Source organism: Pseudochaenichthys georgianus, chromosome 22 (genome assembly GCF_902827115.2).
Source record: "Pseudochaenichthys georgianus chromosome 22, fPseGeo1.2, whole genome shotgun sequence".
Classification (NCBI taxonomy): domain Eukaryota; kingdom Metazoa; phylum Chordata; class Actinopteri; order Perciformes; family Channichthyidae; genus Pseudochaenichthys; species Pseudochaenichthys georgianus.
In genome coordinates this window covers 14,613,586-14,637,727 of record NC_047524.1, presented here as the reverse complement: position 1 = coordinate 14,637,727, position 24,142 = coordinate 14,613,586, and the positions used below count along the sequence as shown (strand labels likewise).

At 39.4% G+C, this 24,142-nt stretch overlaps 1 protein-coding gene across 1 annotated transcript in view; it reads right to left on the bottom strand.

The window, feature by feature from the left end:
- Positions 1-24,142, bottom strand: part of ltk (leukocyte receptor tyrosine kinase) — a 61,161-nt gene that overhangs the window by 15,875 nt on the left and 21,144 nt on the right. The window contains 14 exon segments of the mRNA XM_034111665.2: positions 2,093-2,249; positions 3,058-3,186; positions 3,364-3,514; positions 4,589-4,763; positions 5,151-5,222; positions 6,564-6,658; positions 7,036-7,196; positions 7,320-7,420; positions 8,006-8,155; positions 12,014-12,151; positions 12,968-13,107; positions 14,898-15,126; positions 15,373-15,522; positions 16,691-16,789. Coding sequence (XP_033967556.1) covers positions 2,093-2,249; positions 3,058-3,186; positions 3,364-3,514; positions 4,589-4,763; positions 5,151-5,222; positions 6,564-6,658; positions 7,036-7,196; positions 7,320-7,420; positions 8,006-8,155; positions 12,014-12,151; positions 12,968-13,107; positions 14,898-15,126; positions 15,373-15,522; positions 16,691-16,789 — 1,947 coding nt within the window.

The window sequence follows — 24,142 nt, the reverse complement described above, 5'->3', positions numbered from 1 at the left end:
GAGATTTCATGAAGTGAAGGAGGTTTTCCTTCTATAAAACAGCTGTGGGCAGCAGATGGGATACTGTGAGTGTCACAGACATGAATACATAGATCAAGGCAGACTGGTGCACACACTCTCCTGTTTTGCCAATCCGGTGCTTAAACAAATATAGCTCTAAACCCCTGGCCGAAATTTCCTTAAAATAAAGTCTGAGTTCGACATTTTAATTCATGTCCTGCAGAAGCCGACACGCCAGTTCTAAGCCGTGTCCCTCACTCCTCACATCCCAAGCTGCATCCCCAAAAAGTATTATGTTGTTTCAGATGTTATGTTTCAGTTGTGCTCTTGATAAGCCATTAAAACAGTAAAACACGTTCAGTTTCCTTTTGCTTTTTGTGTCTCATGTACACCAAAACATACCCATCTATCTGTGATGGAAAAAGAAAGTAATCCAAAAGTAATCTAAAAGTAATCTGATTACGTTTTTAAGACACGTAACTGTAACTGTATTCAGATTACTTTCAGAGCCATGTATTCAGTAATCAGTAACTGATTACATTTACAAAGTAACCCTCCCAACCCTGCACACGCACCAACATATCCACACACACCTCCTCTACTTAGAGCAGCATATTTCCCCTGACACTCAGATGTTTATCTAAGCAAACCCACAGAGGTTTCAATAAGTAGTGCGCCGATAGATGGTCTGTGTTGAGACTGAGTACGTCAGAGGGGATTTAGTGAGAACGTTCCCTCAGGCGTTTCCAGGAGCAAATAGAGACCATATATGTCTGTCTTCAACCTGAGAGGAAACTAGAAATACGATCCAGAAAGATCCCATTATCCACAGGCCAACCAACATGTGCTCTCCTTCAGTGCGTGTGTGTGTGTGTGTGTGTGTGTGTGTGTGTGTGTGTGTGTGTGTGTGTGTGTGTGTGTGTGTGTGTGTGTGTGTGTGTGTGTGTGTGTGTGTGTGTGTGTGTGTGTGTGTGTGTGTGTGTGTGTGTGTGTGTGTGTGTGTGTGTGTGTGTGTGTGCAAACAACCCTCTCATGGCCTTGGACCAACTTGTCTCCACGGGCAGGTTTTTATGTTACCTATTAGATAAACTTGTTGTCACCTGACATTCCAGAGTTTAACAAGAAAGTCAAGAGCACATTTTTAACTGTGACACTTTTACCTATCTGTGCTAAGCCAAACTTAAGTTTAATATTTCATAAATCATTTTTACTGCGTGTAATATATTATCCTCGTTTTGTGTTTTCTCTATATCATATGACAGTATGACCATGTGAGAGTAATAAGTTGAACGAGGCTCGATGGAGAAGATGTTTTTCATCTTCTACTGACCGAGTTTGATTGACAGATGGTTCTCCCAATCACCTGCCAGGTACGTTTTGTGCCTGCACATTTCCAAACAGTTCACCAACAGTTTGATTTGAAGGTTTTATAAAATGTCTGTGTAAGAAACTCTTCTACAGCTTTTTTATAAAACACTGTTGCTCTTACCCCATCCCCCTTTCCAGTTACAAAGGGCTTTTGGGGTCAAATTTGTCATTACCTGTAATACTGGCAATAAATGGTAAATTATTGCTGACCTTAAAAGCATATTCCATTCCATAAAGTTCAATAACAAATAACCTGTAGTTTCTAAATTGTCTATGGTTCATATTATCACAAAAACCCACATGAACCGCAAAACATTCCTGGCTCGACTCGGCTGGTCCTAACGTTGCACGCTCACAATCTCTATGCCATCTTTTCCTGTCATCTCTAATGCCCCAAAATACTTTCTAAAAATCAGAGAATTACCAAAAACCTGCTTGTGTTTGTACAAATAACTTCCAGCCCTCACTGTTTTCATTGAAACAGGTTTCTATTAAAGAGAAAAGCTTCTAACAGGACTGCAAGTTCTTGGGATTGCCAAAATAAACAACAAGAATATCAGATTTTGATTTAATATTGTTAGCATAACAAACAAAGAACGAATATTTCCAAACCAAGGCAAAGTCAATCAGGGAATGTCTGGTAGATTTAATTTTCTTAGGTTTAGTCAGCCCTGTAAACAAACATGCCTCCACAGTGGTGTAAGAATGTCTTGTTTTATATTACCTGCGGCACCAGTTTTACCGTTGGCACTGGGAGCGATGGTGCTGTTCTCATACTGCTCCAGCGGGATATGGTCCAGACTGGACTCTGGGTCCTCCATGTAGGCATTCCCTCCCCCGCCAGCTGCAATCAGCAACGGGACCAGCTCCCCCCGCCCCATCTTACAAATAACATTTCAAAATCACAACAAATGTGTCAAAGGGCTGTACAAAGCAAACAAAAGCAAAGACAAAAACAAAATACAAACGTCATAGCATAACAATTCTAAAAACATACCACATTATACCTCAACATTAGTATTGCCATGGGATAAAAGCATGTGACTGAAGTGATGGTAATGATTCGCCGAAACTAGGTGATGAAAATTAGTTTACAAGGATGACAGATGCGAAGAGATGAGTTTTGAGTTTGCTTTTAAAGGAGTCTACGAAAATAGCTTTGCGGATCTGAAATGGTAGACGATTCTAAAGGGAAGGTGCTCGGAATGAAACGGATCTGCCACCTACGGATGATTTTATTCTGGGGATGGAAAGGAGACTTGCATTATGTGATCGTGGGAGCCATTTTAAAGGTTAATAGTAACATCTTGAAGTCAGATCTTATGTGAATCGGGAGCCAATGCAATGAAATGAGAACAGGGGTGAGATGATCAAATGTTCTGGTTCTGGTTCTGGTTAATATTCTGGCAGCTGTGTTTTGAACCATTTGTAGTTTGGCGGTGGTTGATTTTGGTAGCCCGGAGAAAAGTGAATTGCTGACGTGTTGATGTTTTTACAAAAGTAGTTTTTCTTGTGCAATATTGATAAAACTGCCCTCCGACGTGTTCAATCTATACTTAAACCCGTGGATTAGAATGATAAATTGTTTCAATATGCCTGCAGACATTTTTGATCATCACTATGTACACCTAATCCACACGATATATGAAGAAAACCCACAGAAACGATATGCAGAACTTAAACCCTCACCTTAAAGATGAAGGTGGCCCCTCCTCCCCCCCCTCCTCCTCCAGCCCACTCCCCTCCAGCCTCTTCGCCGACGTTGTCTTCAATCACTGAAGACTCTCCCAGGCAGATCCTCTGAGTGTGGGGATTTCTCTACACAGCAGGAGAGAGGGAGATTTGAGTTTCAGAGAGAGAAGCCATCATCACAGAACAATGAAACCAGAGATTATTTTAATCTAGGTCACTTTCTTGTCTCCAAACGATATCCCAATGGATTGTCACAAACTTCAATAAAACCTTTCAGAACGTGTTGGACTTCACCCTACTCACCCCGGGGCATGCATCCTCTCCCTGGTGGCCCACCAAGATGTAAAGTAGATCTCCTTTCTCCAGAGGAAATATGGCCGATATGAAGACCCCGTGGTTGCGTTTGTTGTGGTTTTTTGCTCCTTTCCCTCCTGCAGCCCCATAAGCAGAGATCCTGAGGGAGATAATGGGGTTTTAAATTCTGTGACTGAAAGAGATTGCTTTCTGGTTCCAAAGAATATAACACACTACATGGAGACACTGCAATGCAGTTATCAGGCAGATATATTTTCACACAAAAGAAGAAACAGTCAATCGCTGTTTTGTAAAGATTTGCTCTTACAAACAGACACTGTGTGTTAGTACCGGCATGAAGTACTGCTGTGTGTTATCTAACCAAAGTAATTAAACGCCCTGTGGATCCTATGATTAAGCCACTTTTCTGTTGCCTCATTTCATTTGGTGAGCGTGATAATGAGGTCCCATGACTGACAAAGACAATCTAATTGTTTGAAGTCTTGATCTGGCAGGACGATAATCAGTTACACTGAGCATGGCCAGGAAAGTTTAGAGCCCAAGCACTCAGGTCATTAAACTGTCACCCGAGCCCAGCTTGACTCTTCAAAGACTAAAGCTAATACAAATTAACTATTCAGGGCATTCAGAAAAATTTAAACAACATTGAAACTCTGACATCATGTATAACTGTACCTAAATAACAACACTGTCTTTTCTTACTGTCAAAAATAAAACCAACAAATCATAAGTTTGTATCGCAATCATTTCTGACTTACCCTACCCTGTCTGTGGCTCACACCCTCATGTTCTATAGTTGTGGATAGATATTGTTTTTTTTTAAGCTCAAACACCACACCTTTAAGATATAAAATCTCAGTTATTTCCTATATAACCTGGGCATGGCAGTTTTTAGAAAAAAACAAGTTATATTTTGCTTGCCTTGCCTTGTCTTATTTTAGTAAACTGGAATACCCAATTTCACTGTAATAAAAAATGCATCATCCAGTACAACTGCACAACTATACAAATGTATGGCACAGAAGTATAAGCAACATCAGGCTTTGACTAGGGAGACAAAATATTATTTGTAGATTTTTCATATTTTCTTGGGATTTGTTGACAATAGGAACAATATAAAATCGTTATTTAACAACTTAAACAAATAACTGACCAGCCTCTTGATTTCCACCTTACAGCTCAGGTAGATTAAAGCCACGATTCCATCACTTACATGTATCTGTTCGTAGCTGGTACCATCCACATCTGGACTCCTTTTAAAGGGTCTTCCTTCCCCACAGTGACACTGACATTTTTGTTCCTGTAGGTGCTGTCACACTGGGCCTGGGTCGGACCGTAGGGTCCGCTGGCACCGCATGAGTTAAACAACCATGTCATCAAAGACACCTCTAGAGACAACCAAACAAACATTTACATTAGCTGGTGGGTGATTTCTGATTGGGTAAAATAAAGGTACTGTATATTTACCAGCAATAAATACACTTGGAGGAAAGATATATACGTGAGAAAAAGATAAACATTGGGAAACAGTACACACATGTAGCACAACGTCAAGGAGGGTCAGGGGAAATTGCATTATCCACCTGGTATGCGAGCGCTGCATGCAGAGTGGATTACCAGCCCAGGTCAACTGATATGCTAGATAAAGCTTCAAGCGTCACAGGAAATCGCAAGTGTACAATCCACCACCTGGTATGTAAATTCTGCATGCAGAATGGATTATAAAGACATGGTACACTAGGGAGGCTTAAACAATTCACAAGGTATCACAGTACCTGAGGCTGAAGGCTCTGGAAGAGGGCTTAAGAAATCCTCCAAGTCCGCCATGGGCAGGAGGGAGTTCAAATCTGAGGAGAGACAGGAAGCAACAGAAAAGGAAGGTGTGGAGAAAGAGAGACAATGAGCCCGTCAACATCCGCATTTCACTAAAGCATAAATTAGACTCGAGGATGGGTGTTTTGGATGAATAGCGACACATTTCCTGAGCAGGAAAACACTATGTATTTCTTACTTAGCTTATAGTAAACATTGTCCATTTTCATGGTTTAAGTTAATGCAGTTTCTGTCAAAGATAAAGGTTTAGAGCTGTTTGCAATTTGTCCAATCCAAGACCAGATGTCCACAGCGATATCATCGCCAATGCAAGCTCACTCAAACAACATCAGCCTAACAATCGTTTCAACACCATAAAAGCATGCAAGTCTCCCCATCAAGATCTCAAAATGTCAATGGGGGAAACTTGAAACTGAGTTATGGACTATTAAAGTAAAATTGGATCCAGAGCTGATACCAGAAACTGTTCCTGTTTAGTCAAACCGCGACCACACACACACAACAGACCTTTCCCTCTGATACACCAGAGTCAAATGTAATATGTGTTTCAACTTTATCACAATACTAATTGATAAAATCCTACCTGGAAAATTTGAAAAGAGGAGAAAACGATTTTTAAAATGACGTTCTGCGTGTTTGAGAGAATGGAAAATAAATGAAGTATAATGATTCTGACAAATGAATGTGAGTACACATGTTTCCTGCTATATTGCGGTACTGCATCTGCAGCAGAATTAAATGATGGCAAGCCACATCTCAAATACAATTGGCATCAAATAAATAACTGCTGCAGGGCTGAGCGACACACGGCAGTCATCAGTTACACTATACTCTCTGCTCTACATTTCATTAATACGATTCTGCTTTCATAAAGAGTACAGATCATTCTAAACGTAATAAGGAGAGACACAGTGTTACATACAGTATATAAGATGGATAAACTATTTGAGCAGTATTAGCTCTACAGTTTAATAAGCAAGTCTGTGCAGTGGTCTCTGTGGCCACACATTTTAAGTTAAAGACGCTCTGCAGGAGTTTTCTTATGAACAAACTAAATATGTGTTTTAGATCTGCATCTTCAGCAACAACAGTTGGACAGAAGTATCTCAACATATTTTTAGATAACAGTAGCGACAGGTCATAGTCATCAAGTATGACTTAAGCAGCCCAATTTGCCTTTATTTTCCATGATTCAAACCTTCTCTTTACGTAGCATGTGAAATACCTTTAACAATATATTTTATTTATATTCTTTTAATACTATAATAGCCACAAATGTGCTAAATCATATTTAAATGGTGGTGTTTCTGTTATGGTCTGTAACAGTTTATGATGGCATGTTAGCAACAGCCTACCTGTTTCAAAGCAGGCTGCTCCGAGGGCAATATCATCGAGAGCGATGTCAGCATTAGAGTCTTTTCCCCACACAGCTGTCACCTTAATGTGGAACCTGGACAAAAAGAACAAACCATTTCTGTTTTTAGAAAGAATTACATGTTTTGTCTTATAATGTGAAAGGCCACAGAAATGAAATAACAACACATGTATGACAGATGGTAGAAAATAAGTAGAAACAGCATTTATTTTCTTCTTTCTTAACATCAATGTAAAGTTCTCATTTTGTCTTGACATGGAGATAAAAGGAAATCGGAATATGGCAGAGCCTGACGTCAACATATTTAAATATCAAGGGGAAGAAGAGGTGGGTACGGTTGGATGATGGGGATGAGCTTTATACACAAGAGACCGTGTCTGATTCTCTAGCTGTAGCACGTCAGCGTGACACAATTATCTGCTCCTCTACCCTTTTGATTTCATTTTACGCACTCATGATGAAGACCGGTCAGCTGCAGGGCAACATCTTCCCAGTCATCTGTCCTCTGATCGCTTCTCTCCCACACCAGTGGTGCAGTGTTAGTCCCATTCTCCTCTATGGCCACCAGCAAAGAACCATTGAAGTCCCCGTACAAGTAGAGAGAGAAACGCAACTGTACAGAAAAAACAATACAAGTTAGCATACCGACAAAATCTTTAGTTATGAATGAGCTGCAATAAAATGGGAACAAAAATATATAAACACAGTTATTAAACCATCCGTCCGAATGACTGACCTGGCAGGCAGAGGTGGAGACTGGCGGAGGGAACGAAAGGCTCTGAATGGACGCCTCTTGTAGGGAGTTACTCTCTCTAACCTGCAGAAACAGGAAGTGCCCTGGGGCGCACAATAAATGTGACACAGCAGAACACCAACCAGCACAACAAGCTTATTTTAAACGAACATCAGTAGTAGAGAAATAGTTTTAAACGTTTTTTGTATACTTTAAAAGCCATACATTCCCAACAGACACAGCTGCATATAAAAGAAATAAAAACTGAAAGGAGCTGTAACATCAGACTGAATATAAAGCTATTATGGGCTCTTTAAACATTCATTTGTTCTGCAATAAATTCTTCATGGACATGTAATGTAAATCCATGTGGCATTAATATAACAAGGCTTTCACAAACAAGGCATTATTACCTTGGTCTGGAAAGAACAATATCACTTATATCTTTCCACACCACAGTGAATAATCAGAAAAGGACAAGATAGACTAGACTAGACAGACTTCGTATGTAGCCTAGCGCACACACACACACACACACACACACACACACACACACACACACACACACACACACACACACACACACACACACACACACACACACACACACACACACACACACACACACACACACACACACACACACACACACACACACACACACACACACACACACACACGCAACCAACCTGGTGTGCTCTGCAGAGCGACGCCCTGCAGGTCTTTTTCCTCCAGAAGATCGTCTCCTTCCACCCTTCTCCAGGCCGAGTGCTGTTTGGAAACGGACCAACCACATGCATCTGGTTCAAAAGAACAGTGAGAGCCAAACGGAAGAGCACCTGTGGAGGAGCAAATTGTTATCAAGTTTCTCCAAAAGTCCCGCTTTTCCCCTTTAATACTGTTTTGCCAAAAGCAGGAATTTAATTTTGGAGGAATCAGCGGTGGATTGATGCTCAGAAAGCTGTGGCCTAAAGGAGAGGGTGGACATTTGACCAACTTCAAATTGCCTTTCAACAACTGCAACATGGTCTCAGTCACATGTTGAATCATATAGGCTGTAAAGTTGGTTTCTAATACATCCAAGAGTCACTGGGATAACAACTTCACTGCTAAGGCAATACTTTAGAGCCACTCCGAATACCTGCTGCAAACAATGTAGCTGAAACCTCCATATCTCTTTTTAACCTTAGAAAAATAGTTCAACATTTTGTGAAATATGCAAATTTGATTTGACTTTTTACTAATACAATTGAAATATATATTACTTATACATATTTTACACATACACTTATTTGACTTTCCAAGAACAAGATGGGTACATTTTGAAACCTATCTCATGTCTATTGATTGGTGTAGATATTCTATACTCATTCTCGTAAAAAAAGCAAATGAGCACATTTTCCAAAATCAACTATTTCTAAAAACCTTATGCAAATGTACAATAAAGAGAACAGATGTTAGTTTCCACAAAACAATTGAAAAACACAGCCCTGACTCTCGTAATGGAAAACAAATAAAGTGAATCATCAAAGCCAGTAGGGCTCACTTTTAACATTAAAAGCCTTTATGGTGTTTTCATATGAAGCTGTAAATGCATGTCGTAATTTATGAAGAGACTGTCACCCTAATTGTGGTTGTCGAAAAGTAATTTATGGGGCTATAAGAGTTATTTTAGATCATCCATTTAAAGAGCCTGTGACACGGTTTTCTCCCATCATCCAAACCCATCAATTTGAGTACATATTGTCCCCTTGAAAACCGTTACTGAACTGATTTTGGATATTTGTACTTTGATAACCATTAATCTGCCTTCAATGTTGACAATTTTCTGGATCTTCTCGCGGATTCTTCAAGTCCCGCCAAATGATGGGTGACGTCATTGCGGGCACAGCGCTCCAGCTGCACCGTCCAGGATCCCAGCATCTGCATGTAAACCTTTATATATATACAGTCAGATGTAAACGCACGACGGCGCACACAGCAGCAAGCTCAGACAGCGATGACAGGTTAATGTTGAACGTGTCTGAGAGCTCATATGAGGCTGAAGGATCGGTTTATGTTGTATCTTCTAAGTTTAGGAATGAGGTGCGTCAATATGGGCGATCATATGGTCATGTAGTCAGTGGTGGACTGGGACTAAAAATCATCCCGGGACTCTCGACCGGCCCACTTCGGTACCGCTAGTAAATTGTCAACGGGGGGAGCGGGGGATGTAAAATACAAATATAATGTATAATGTCTGTGTCTTTGACATTAGCGCTGCTCGCCACCTGTGCCCTGTACTACGAAGCCAGTTGAACAGACCCTGGATATGTTTGAGTAACAAACAAACTAACAACAAACTAACAAACGAGATCTCGCTAAGCGGTCCTACGACGCTGGTTATCAACTCGGTAAATCAAGCCAGGGTTTCTCTCTCCAGCTGAGAGCGCGTTCACGTCTAAAACACGAGTGGATCTGACTTTAATTACATTTGTCTCGAGTGTTTCGTCAACATAATGTGTTAAATAATACTTCTGCATCCAGTCTGTGACACTGTGAGTGTTGCACGGCCAGATGAGGCTGGAGAAGCTGACTCAGATAAGGAAATATATGATATATTATGATATTATATGATCGATGATCTGATTGATGATGTAATATGAATGATAAGTGCGACACGTCGACGTCTTCTCTGCATACGGCAGTTTAAACTGTATTTTCTTTATCCTGTAATATGACTTGAGAGATTTAAACTCCGCACACTGAGTTGATCTCTTTTCTATAGACGCCGGAGGCGGGCAGCGTCAGGTAAAAGAAGTTATTTAGCCTTCTCAAACCTGAGCCTCACGCGCCGCCTATGGGGGATGTGCTAGTTACTTATCCGACCGGCCCACTTCGGTACCGACCCATCGGGATTCGTCCCGATGGCCAGTCCGCCACTGCACCCAGCCCACGCAAACTGTCAACGGGGGGAGCCTCGCTGCGGGGAAACGGTGGACCTAGTGTCCCGATCGGAGTGGGAATAATAATAATAATCCGTGCATTGTATCCATTAATTTCCCCAACATTGTGGTAAAAAACCACACGTTTAATCCACGTTGGTGTACTACAACTACAAAAAGCATCGGTTTGTTTTCTCATCAGTAAATGCAGACCGGCTCAAACAAACGATTTTGAATCATCATCCTCACTCATCATTTAATGTATCATATGTTCGCCGAATTGACATGAAAGCACTAATAAATGTAGTTTCATCCACTTGAGTTTATAACCACAAAAATAATCGATTTGTTTTTATATCACATCCGACGGGAGGAAATTCAGCAGCTCTCACTCCCGATTTTTAATCCTAATGTAATCATCATCTTCACCACGATCATTTATGTTTATGTCGCCGAATTGACATGAAAGCACTGACAAATATGAATATACTGTAGTCAACTTCATTAAAACGTTATTAACGTGCCTGAACTCAGTAATTCACCATTTCTACGCATGACACAACACACTTTGTCCGTGTTTGGCTCTCGAAGCGTTCCCGCATTGACGTCACTTCCGGCTTCCCCCAAAACTTCAAAATGAGCGAAGGAATTTCCCCGCGATGTTCGAAATTATTGATATTTAACGAAACGGTATCGCTTTTTCTTTTTTAAACTGACGGTTCGAGATTACTAGTAGCCCAATATTTCATTGCACAACAGTTGTTGGGATGGTGTCACAGGCTCTTTAATGGACTAGATTGGGCCTTGTGCTGCAAGCCGAGTTTATCGACCACCGCACATTTTTTTGGTTTAGGCTAAAAGTGAAAAAAAATGGACTAAACCAGAATATTTTGCTAGATGGAAATGATTACGTCTATCATTTTCCAATAAATGTTGACTTTAAGACTGAGTCAACTACGCTTTGTGAGTTCGTGTTTGAAAGAGAAAGAGCACATGGACTCTTGCACGCAATATTTCTGTGGGTTATTAATAACAGTCATTTATATGTCAATGTTATGATGCCTTTGAAATGAATGATTACTGTTTTAAAATACAAAGGAAATTGTTATTAGTGACCTAAATCTCAAGACTTCTAAATACTAATGAATTCACTACAGGTGTTTATTATCAAAAGATGGTATGTTTATACATTATAAAAGGGATGATTTCTGAAAAGCATATCAAATTCCTGAGAATACCATAAAATCATTTATGAAAAAAGGAAAACTAGCCGAGAATTTGAGGACAGCCGCATTGGGGCTTCACACTTTAGACGTCTACATAAAAGTAACTCACTGTACTTTAAATATTTTGTGGCATGAAATAATCTGGTACCTCCAGTCAAAGGATTATAACATCTAAATGGATTTAAACTTAATTGAATACAACTAATGCAAATGGCCTGCTATTAGCCCCATTTTCTGCTTTAGGACTCCTCAACTTTTCGGGCCCTAACTCTCCACCCACGGCCACACAAACTGACGGCCGCACACAGACACATCTTTCACTTTTATTGTTGTCTTCACACTCCCACTCTCAGAAACGGTTGAATGTGTAGATCAAAGCAAACAGTTAAAATGATTAATCCTCATCATTCACGGGAAAAACTCTAAAGCTGACTGCACAAGTGCTTTTCCAAGTGTTACTAATAGAAATTGAATTGCTGTGATTTCCCTCAAAAACGGAGTTAAATTGAGCAACTAATGATTTTATTCATCAGAAACTAAACCTCACCACAGATGAAGCCCTCGTCCTCTCCTAGAGGACAGTCGGTGTGGAAGTTGCAGACTTGGCTCAGGTCGATGCAGTCTCCTGAGTTTACACAGTGGAAAGATTCCCAACAATTTGCATCCAGCCCAAGTCCCTGGTGTTCTACAAGCACAGAAATCACACAAAAATGATACAATACAAGTCTTTTACATTTGAAGATAGGAATGTGTTCAGTAAAGTAAAGAAAATATGATTTTCTTTTTTAAGATAACAAGATCAACACCACTTACAGTAAACATCTGTTTTTTCAATGAGCTACAACCAGCAGCTAGTTAGCTTAGCACAAAGACTGGGATCAAGAGGACCACCCCTCAAGCTCACTAAATGACCCTTAAGATATCATTTGTTAATCATTAAAAAGAGCAACAAATAAAATGTGCTGTTTTAACAGGGTGTTACTCCATGGGTGTTACGTGCTAAACTATTCTTGGCTTGTGGACAGAAACTTTCTGAAGTCTTCACTGTTTTGCCTTGCCAAAAAAAATTGTGTGTTGCGTCTAATGCTCCGCCAGAAACCAAAGCTTATTTCTATACCTGCCTCATTTATTTGCAGCGCATGGAGTATAACATAGCTTAACTGCATACATAATTGCTATTGAATATATGCTTTTCATGTGTTACTGACATAATAAGAAAAAAAATGAATTGTATGTGTTGTGTTTCACTTTATATTTTAAATTAAATAAGGCATTGAAAATCTTACATATTGATATGTTAATGATAAACTCATCTGCAAAGAGAAAATGTTTTCAGTGTTTCTGTTTTGAGCTGAAAGGGGGAAAATATGTTTTTAATCATCTGGAACATGAACAGATTTTAAGGTAAAAAATAAAATTACAAAAAATAAATTAAAAGAAAAGGTACAGTGTTTGGTTTGAATATAAATCGTTACAACTTTTAAATAAGGTGATAACTCACCTGAGCCACAGTCTATGAGCTCCAGAGAGTCCAGAGCCACAGTCCCTCCATCTTTCCCCAAACAGGAAGTATAGAGAAGGATCATCTGAAAGGGCTCGTCCACCTGACCAATCATAGCATCCAGAACCTCCCACTCAGCCCTGCATCAGCCAATCATAGTGACATGTCTTTTAAAGTAGGAATTCACAACTTCCTTTTTTAATTTATTAGCTTTTATGAATATATATAAAAGATAAATAAAAATGCTATCAGCATAAGGCCCAAAACTGTATTTTTTTATTTTGCAGTACCTCTTAGTGACTTTACTGTCACCTGTTGTTGATCCCTGAGCTGACGTGGTTAGTAACATTAGTTAATATCATTAGAAAACGTAGTAAGAAAAGGTTAACTCTGGTCAGTTGCGGTTATCTAACCTGATGTTATTGATCACAATATGTATGTTATTTACTGATCTTCTTGGTGACTGCTTCACCAAGAAGATCAGTAAATAACATAAATATTGTGATCTGCAGAAATATCCAATATAGAGAATTTTGACCATGTTTATAAAATATCTTTAAAGAGTCCATTTAACCTCAGCTTCTAGCAGTCTGGGCATAGAGAAGCCATGGTGAACATTGGCTGTTTGTTAACACCAATTGAAACTAATAATAAAATACAATTCTAAATGCAAACAGGGTTACCTTTCACATGTCAATGCAAAAAAACACATCGTTGAAGCGATTCCGATTTTTCACAAGGTGACTAACCTAACAAACATGTTGAATATTTTATTCCTCATAAAACAAAGGCTTTTTTAAAAATCTGCATTGTACATTATAAAAGTCGTATTTATATCACCATCTTAAGCGATTTTATTGGCGCATGTTTACCCAACACAGCAACCATTTTCCATTAAGCAGTCAGCTGAAATGTCAATAAACCACAATAAACAAACAATACAGCTCAGTGAAACATACAGCTACTACTTAAAAAGCTTCAAAGGGTACCTGTTCATATTATGGTACATCTGTCACCTCCTTGTATTCATTTTTTTTCCACCTGAGATGCCATAAATTGTGCAATGCTGCATATAATCCACCTCTCAGAGTTCAATTCTTTAAATATACCGTGCTTTTACTTGATGTTTCACTGTCGGGAACATACATTAAAATGAAGGTAATGTGTGCAATCTCTGGGCCATTTTCAGGGCATTTAAGCTTCTGGTTTACAGGAAAAAAGCCCAATTAGGGCATTTGATTCTTTCTGAAAGCAGTACAGGTGCAATGTAACAACTAACAGCACTACAGTAAAAGATGCGTCATCAGTCGGGAATTGTGCATTATATGGAGAGAGCGTCTAGAAGTCTCCATCCAGCATGCGATGAATAGTGGGCTGCATAACTGAAACCACTCATAATGAAATTGCTCAGTCCATTACTGCACGGACATTAACAAAGCCAATGTACAAACTTATTGCATATGCACATCCATCCCTCTTCTGTCCAAACCAAATTATATACATGTGTTTCCAGAGACTGCATCTAGACACATGAGTGCTTTTAGTTTCTCTAAACTAAAGAAGGCTGCAGTCAGCATTAGATCAAGAGGAGATACAGGGGACTGCTGTGCCCACATGGACACAATTCTAAAGTTTGTCCCGCATGGCAGCTGAGATACACTTTCTTTATTTTTCTTTAGAACCACAGAAGTAGAAGGTATTACTTTCTGTGCCCTTGTGTGCTCTGAAAGCATATGTCAACTTTCATTGCAGTGAGCTCTTAGTTATTTCATAGGCTGGCCCTCAGCTTGACAAGCACTTCAATCAGGTAAGATGCAGGGTTTTGCTTTATGGACACTAGTTAAATGGCCGTGTTGTGCTGCATAATAAATAAACATCAATACTGCACACAAACAGCATTGCAGAGCTGGATCTGGGTGTGTTCACTGACCTGCGTTCATCCCGCCTCCTGTGGTTGATAAGCACAGGGTGAACATCTGATTCCGAGTGGACCGGTTTGATCCGGAGTGTGAGGTTCCCTGCTGCTGGACCGGACTCATACAGCGCAACCTGCAAGATGCAGTGCCTGTCGTTTCCTGGCAACACTGGGCTGGTTAGGGTGAATTCGCATCTCCCAGAGGCCTCGGTGGCAGGGGAGGAGCTTAGGAGCAGGATGTGCCCTATAGTGATTAAATAAAGTTGGAAATTAATGCATGACAGCTTTGTGGCAGCCATATTTCTTTCAGAAGTATAAATCATTTGACGAATAACATTAGAACAAATCTCAAACAAATGTCACAGGAGGAACACTGACTCAAAAGAGCTTTGAGTTCAAAGATCCATCACTGGGACATATTTTGAAGAATAAAGGCATGTGCAGTCTCTCAAAGCATTGATTTATTTGCATTCAATGTCTCTTCTCTTACCGTCAGAGTTTCCCACTGAGTGGTCGGTCACAGGCATCAGCCCCGTCTGAGAGCTTTCTGGTTGCTGCGGCGACACCACTGACCAGTCGCTCCGGTCGCTGTGATTTGATAATGTCCAGTGGCACAGTGACTCGAAATCACAGGAGTTGACTGAAAGAGTGAAGCTTTTTTTTGTAAATATTCAAAGATGTGGGGGATTCACTTAACATAAATGCCTCATATTAAAATAAATAAAAGTAGATTATATATTTTCTATCCAAAGTTCTATTTTATCTTTTTGAAGGGTGAAATAAGGCAGACATGTGGCAAAATAATTATTGTATACTAAAAGTACAAAAACAGGGTTATTTAAAAGACAACAAATATAATGTCAAAACCAACCAAATAACTCAACTTTACAAGAACCAAACTGCAATTGTGATTCCTCCCAAAACAAGGCAATGCCAGAGTCAATATAAGCAAATAGGATGATGTTAGTTTGTTTAATGTACAACATCTTTTAAAAGTAACTTCACAATCGACAAATCCATCTTAGTTTCCTATTTAATAACCAAAGGTGTACATTTTGTACTTTTTGGATCCAGAGCTGCATCAATAAACACGTGATTCTTAAACCAGGTGATTTTTATTTGGAGTAGTCCCTGTAGTTCATTACAATCAGACATATTTACCAATGTTAGAATATGGTGTTCTGGAGTCACACATGGATCATGACCTCCACCACAGACTAATCACTTCCTTGGCTCATGGCCTACATTTCCTCTAAATTAAATTGAAATCCCGAATTTCCTAAACAGCCAGACAGAAACAGAAAGGACTCTTTGTACATTTTGAGTAATTGTGCATCTGTCTGTGTTGTTTTTATTGTTGTTTCAATGGGACAAAACAGACGAGGCATTCAAGATATCATGTGATGGTTAGAGAGGAAACTGACACTACAGCCACAGGAAGGAATCCCTCTGGGGATAAAGGACGGAAATACGAGGCACATTATTGAATTATCTAATCGAAATCAACATTCATTAATAAACTTGGCTGCCTTTAATGATGTTCCTTTGTTTGTTTGTTTTCATCGAACAGAGCACCTGAACTTCGTAATGAGATGTTTTCTAAACCACAACTTTTTCTTTTGGTAGATTGAGGTCAATACATTCCTGACCTTTAAAGAGATTTAAAGTTTTAAGAGTCAGTACATTTATCTTTGCCTTCCAGTCGAGCGCCCATTCACTTAGATCAATGACTTCTTACATTGATGCGTAATCATTGCAATGTGTAATGTTTCTGTATGTTGGCACATCAGCAAGCACAAAACTCTTACTTTGGCTGTCATCTTCTGAGTCATGATGAAGAGCAAACAGCTGATCTGAGATACTCTCCTCCAGAAATCTGTCCAAGAGAGCGTGGCAGGAACTGCTGACTAAAGAGAGACAGACAGACACAGAGAGTGGTTAGAGGTCTTGTTTATGAGGTTAAGTCAAAATATACAAACAGTTTAAAGCTGCTAAACAAGCATTTCACTCATTACTGTGCAATCGTTTTGATAATCCTTGAGGAAACAAAGAGGTGCCTGGGTGGAGGTCAGTGGACAGTGACACTGTTAAAATTAGTATCTGAAGAACGGTCGCTGTCCAAACTAAAACCAGGAGAGGAAGTGAACATCAACACATCCTGCAGTTTGAGTTGTCTGTCTGTCTACAAACACAACCAGTTTGTTTTCAGACAGATTAAGAGACTGAAGGTAACACACGCTACAGGCCACCGCTCCAACACATTGTGCTTGATAGGCTAAGAGTGGAATATCTCTAAGCGGTTGACCAATCACAACAGAGCAGGCCAGCTGCAGCACAGGCACTAAAAAACAGGCAGGATGAGAAAAATAATGCACTTTTTGAACATTAAGGCATTTAAACATGTCACGGTAGAGGCACAAAATACAAATATGAACCTGAAAATGAGCAAAATAGTGCCCCTTAAATAAAGCAAAGTGAGGTTCTGGCACCCTTTCACATACAATGCTAGTGAGGTGCATCAAATGAAGTAAATTGCAGCAAATGCAAACATGTATTCACAGTATAGGGTTGCAAAGGGGCGGAAACTTTCCGGTAAATTTCCGAAAAGTTTCCATGGGAAGTTAAGCTGGGGAATTTTGGAAATATTCGATGCAAAATTAAACAAACAACATGACATTTCAACAGATTTAAAAAAAAGAAAGTAGAACAGAACAAGTTTGAATTATTTTATTGAACAATTATTTGTTTCATTGAAGAACGAAAACAGGAGTGTTGAGTTAAATATTAATCCACTCATTAAAAAATGAACAAAAATGCACCCCCCATCCAAAAATCCCCATAAAGTCCCATTCAAAATGTTAAATGAAAAGAGCCCTTCTCCCTCCAAAAAGTCCCATTAAAAGTGCAAAACTTCCTTCAAGTAATCCTCTGCATTTTTACTAAACCCTTTCAGTCAATGGGCTCTTCCTGGGCCTCATCAACATCCAACAACATGTCCACTTCCTCAACATCCAACTCTTCCTCTTCAGTGTCACTGTCCAGCCTTGTTGAGGATGGCTCTGTGTCCGGCTCAGAGAGCCTTAGGTTTGCCCGAATGCCAACCAGTTTTTCTACTCTCACATTTGTGAGCCTGTTGCGAACCTTTGTGTGGTCTCAATAGCCATGCAGTAAGCAGTGTGCTATGGCATGGATATTCAAGTGTACTTGAATGGCATCTGTTTGTTTTAGTCAAGATTATGCTAAAATGTACTTTCCCCAAGTATATTTAAGTTCCCTATGAAGAGCCAACCTTCAATTTAGAAAATTCCCAGTTTATTCCCATAAACTCCCGTTAATTCCCATAAACTCCCGTTAATTCCCATAAACTCCCGTTAATTCCCGTTTATTTCCATGGAAAGTTTCTATCTTTGAACATTCCCGGAATTTTGCAACCCTAATTCACAGTATGCCTCGAATATATAGAACTGGATATTTTCAACAAACAGAGTCCTTTATGAAAAACATTTTCATTATGCAAGCTACTCAACTCGATTAAATTCCTTCGACATGCATGCCCTCTCAGTCCATTAGCTGTATGAGGTAACATGAAAGCAATTGACTTCTTCTGGACTGAATCCATTCCTCATAAAAGCCGTTATATGTTACTTTGTGGCTTATTACACACAAATGACCTGACCAGATTGGTAAAAAACACATTATGATGCTCCTGAACACATCTTGAGAGATGTTACCAGGGGTCCTCGGGTGTTTCGATTTTTTAATATCATGCACCCTCGCCTTGGTGACGCAGCCATGGTTGATCACACCATGACTTGTTTTCATGTGGCCTTAGCTCCTCCCCCTGGACCTCCTCTCCTGATCCAGAGCCATCTTGAGGGTCTCTCTGCTGCCTCAGTTGGCTCTCCTCTTTGCACCTGGGATGCCCTGTGCACTAAGGGCTTTGAGGAGTGATTGGCCTGCAAAGCCTCCCCGCTGCCAACCTCGATGGGCTTTTAAAAAAACACATGAATCAACATTTCTGTAAATGTATCAGAGTTAGACAAGAGGCTATTTTTCATCTGTACTGTTCTTCCTCTTGGCCTTCCAGCCCTGCCTGCAACAGTCGATGACCAGCTTCCTCTCATAGGAATATTCTATGAGTTTCCTATGTGATTTGTTATCATTTTAAAGACCATTATTTAGGTTTTCAGGGAAGAAAATCCACTGTTCAAGAGCCAATACAAACACTTTTTGGCTTGTGATTAATATCGTGAGAAAAAAAACACAAGGCCATCATTGTATGAACAAGTTTGCCGTTGATGTGTTGAATCAGACATGTCACTTTTTCAAAAACCCTTTCTTTGCACTTCTACTCTTAAAATGTAATCCAAACAGTGTCATCCATCATTCGGATAATGAAGAAGAGAGGTGCTCTAAGTTGATATCAATCTTGACACATCCTGACCCATGTACAAGATTGAGCTTTATGAGCAGTACTTTACGGACTTGTCCTACTCCAGGTCAGACTGACATTCAGGCCCTCTTTATGCATCGATGAGCCAGATGTGTTGAGTTGAGACAATAAACAGGATTTGATCTTGTCTCTCAGGCATGTGTGTACTTCTAAGTGGTCCGTGGACACGTTGTAAAAACTAGTTTTGTTTGAGGATAAACACACACACACACACACACACACACACACACACACACACACACACACACACACACACACACACACACACACACACACACACACACACACACACACACACACACACACACACACACACACACACACACACACACACACACACACACACACACACACACACACACACACACACACACACACACACACACACACACACACACACACACACACACACACACACACACACACACACACACACACACACACACACACACACACACACACACACACAATTGTTCCAGGCTGTATGGAGCCTGAGAAAAGTATCTGCAGAAGCTGCTGAAGGCTTTACAAACAACTGTCAGCACCTCTGGATATCTGATTTACAGTTAACAATGTGCAATTATAATATTATTCTGAAAGGCACAAATATTCAACAATAAACTAGAAGAAGCAGTTAAAGAGTGAGAATGTGAATTTATGTCTATCATTGGTTAACAGTTCTTTATCAGAGGAAGTGTATCAAAGGTTAGTGCATAAATGATTTAGCAATTTCAACGCCTTTGATGGATTACTATAGCTCTATAAAGTACAACATTCATTAAATCATATTATATCATATGCAAGAATGTTTAAATGGATGTACTGTCTAAGGATATAAATGTGAATCAATTCAGGGAATAGTGTCAACAGGCTTATCTAATTATTTATTTTTCAAAAATACAGTTTGGCATAAACCAAACTTAAACCGTTTTGTGGTCGATTGTGATTTTTCCCTCAGCCCAGTGCATGCTGAAGGCCTTAGTCCCAAATATCTCTGAAATGACATACTGAGACAGGCGATGGCCGTACAGTGTGAAACACAACATTGATCCAGAAATAAAGACACTGCAGACTGACCAAACACTCACAACAAACGAGCCACAGACGTGGTGTTGTTCTGTGGGATGACGGAGAGCGAGGGCACTTTTCACGTGACACAAGACATTGGAAATACTAACTAGCATGACCAGTAGACACTGAGGGAAATATCATGTCCCAGTGGGTCATTGTATCTTAACCCATCAAATGGCCTCTGAACAGAGACATGACTGTTTTCTGGAGCCTGTAAGGCAAGGTCACGCAGGTCAAACAGGACAAATCGAGATATTAGCAGCAGTTTATAAAAAGCAGTTTATGATAATGATGATAAAGGGTTACTGGGTGTCATGTATTTGAAAAGCAGAGCTATTCATCTGTAATTACGGAATAAAAGCAGCTAAGGATAGATTTCTGAATATGGAAACCGGAAAATTGTAAAGAGGGGGCTTAGCAAAAATAAAAAACATTAGAACTCTATTTTTGACATAAAATAGCAAACCATTTTTTGGGAATGCCCCTAGAACTCAGAATTACATTATTTTCCTCCCACTCATTTCCTATCCAACGTGTCAAGTTTGGAGAAAAATAAAAGGCACAAATGATGGCATTTTCTTTTCTGGATAAGAGGGAATAAGAGAGGAGTGAATTAAGTGCCTTATCGTCAGCCAGCAGAGAAGCTACTTTGATGACAATCCAGGATGCTTTTCCGTGGAGCTCATTGTCAAGAGGAACTGAGCAACTACATGTAAAGCGGATGACCTGCCATATTGGAACAATTCAGAGGACATGCATTAGTAAACAGAAAACTCACAACAATTTATACATGGCTATTGTTGATTGCATTGATCCTCCAGGGTGGAATACTTCCAGTTTCACAGTGTGTTTCATGTCTATTAAATTAGATATGTTTCACACTGCAGTGATTTTCAAAAGTGCTTTGTCGGGACAAGATCAGAGAGGTGGCAGAGTCCAGAGGAAAATGTTGCATAAGGAAAAGAGAACAGCCAAGTATTTTCATATTAAATCAATCAATCCTATGTTCCAAAACATAAGTTAAATATGGTTTGATGATGGGACAGCTCTCCGGTTAAGGTTTGGCACAAAAACAAAGGAAAGCTCATGGTTTGCATTGAAGTGACTAAGTCAAGATTAGAGGCCCTTCATTGTCATGGTTACAATGAAAACCACATGGTTAGAGTTACGGGGATGCAATGTGGTCTTGTGAATAATTAAACACAACAAATAAGTCTGCTCGACACAAATTAAAGAGCTTAACTCGATCTTTTACTGGAAAAACAATGTCCCAAATGTTTCCACCTGCTTTTTGCAGGAATGTTTTGTCTTGGTTCAGGAATAAGTCTTGCATTAGTTGTTTTTTAAAACAGCTGTGTTCAATTCATGTGAGTCCAGATGTAACTAATGCAGTTCGTTAGCTATTTTATCATTTAAAGAGCGTGGTGCTAGAGCCTCATGCGGGCACAATTAAGTTGTATTTAGCTAATTACAAGGTGTTTGTGTACAAATATTACATGAGCCTTGAGTAGTAAAAGAAGATAAACACTAAACCAAATCTGGTTTTAGTCTTCTAACAGGATACAATTAATACAATGTATAGTGCATGTGGTAGAAAAGAGGAAATATGTTTTCATTATCTATTCATTATTTTTCAGTTTCTATAAAAAAGGTATGAAAATAGTAAAACCCAGAAGTAAAAAATTACTTATAGAGATAGAATCAGAGTGATGTTTTTTGCTTATCGGACCAGCAACCTAAAACCCAAAGATAATCAATTAACTTTAATATATGAAAAACATAATGCCATAACTTTGGGCAGCATTATAGAGATTTTAGCCAAGTGTCCTATGACTCTTCCTACAAAACCATATGTTGTAATGCCTCAAACACAGTTCTCCCTTTACATCTTAAACATTTTTTTTGAAGAAATGAAAGTGATAACAAATCTGTTCATTAGATGTAATTCATCCAAAATACACAGAAACGGTAATGAAGAACAATAGTTGATACGCAGCTGAAGAAACATAGTAGAAAAGCATGGGCCAAGGAAATCCAATTTTTCTTCTTAGCAGACATTTCAAAAAGATGTTTGTTCTCAAAACAATCCCTTATTCAGAAAATGATTATACATAGAGTTTGGGCTGGGAATTGTTTAGCAAGGATTTCAATGAGGCATATAAAAGAATAAAAAATAACGAGTGTTGAGCTCAGGTGCTTGAAGTGAATAAGCAGCTTGGAAATATCTTTCACAGACGGATTACACCAGTCCATTAATTCACACTGAGTAACTTCATCCATTAAGTTAGAGCAAGCCGAGCCGGTGAGCAGAATGGGAATTATGTTGTGCTTATGCAAAGAAAAGGCGATAAAAAGAACTCAGCACTTCAGCTCTGTCTGGTTTAACTGATACCATATTTCCATTATATCAGACTTTATATGTCACTTCCATAAAGAAAAATTTCAGCTTAGACTCTCGAATATGTCTTCATCCAGAAAGACTTCTGAAGACCCATTCATGTGCGGTGAATCAGGCTTTCGGTATTTCCAAAGTAATGAAGTCCCATAACTCAATTTATGATTGAATTGGTTGCAGCTTGGCTTCAGTTAGCTGGTATATTGTACCAGCAATTTTTTCCTGAGACTGTCCTTTATCAACAATGACACACAGATCCTCTGACACACCATCTCTGTTTTCTCTGTAAACCAGTTATGAATATGAAGATAAAATGCAGCATACACATAGGCCAATAAGCATTTTTAATTCAAGGTGACTTGGGATATGGAAACAGAACATGTGATGGGAGGCGTGTGGCGCAGTGGATAGAGCGTTGATGTTCAAACCCCAATGCAGTCAGCATGTCGTTGTGTCCCTGGCCAAGACACTTCACCCCAAATTGCTCCTGTGTGGATTGTCCACAGTATTGAGTATGTAAGTCGCTTTGGATAAAAGCGTCTAACAAGTAACATGTAATGTAATGTAATGATGTTGATAAAGTAAAAGCTTGATGTAATGGTGAAAAGCTTTCACTACATAAATGTGATGTGTTTTTGCCATGAATTCTTCATGTGTGGTTCAACCTTTTATGAAGCCATGAAACGGAGCGTTTGTAAATGTCAAGCTCATGACTGTCAAAGCTACAGCCTTTACTGCTACAACCAGTCAAACAAAACTGACACTGTCCATGTATGTATAAATACATGCCTTTTGCTGCCATTACATTTAAAATCCACAATCCAAATAAACTGCAAAATGTCAATCTACCTTCTTTATCTGGTGACACTCTCATATTGAGAGGTCATTAAAAGACCAATAATCCTTATTTTCTGAAGCAAAAATAATGCCAAAACATCAGTATAGTTTGTTTACAACATCATTATATGCTAACAATTGGGTAAAACAATGATGTGATGGCAGATGCCAGTTTACCAAGGTTTATAGAATGTCCTGAGACAACAAATCTGCTTTGAGTTTGACATGGCAAATTTGTCCCGATAATTCAGTAAATAACCTTCTTGGAGCAGCCACAGGGTGACTGTCCTCACTGGAAAAATGCTGAAACTCAGGAAAAAGTTTTCCTGTCAGGAAATGCTATTAGCCAAATAAATAATGATGTTTAATGTCATCCGGCTGGTGGATGTAGAATTACCCATGTGTGAAACACCAGGGCAAACCAACACTAGAAGCAGGCTCAATTCTCAATATACAGTACAAGATGTCATGAACAGTGACAAAGGAATTTAACTACAAGGATAA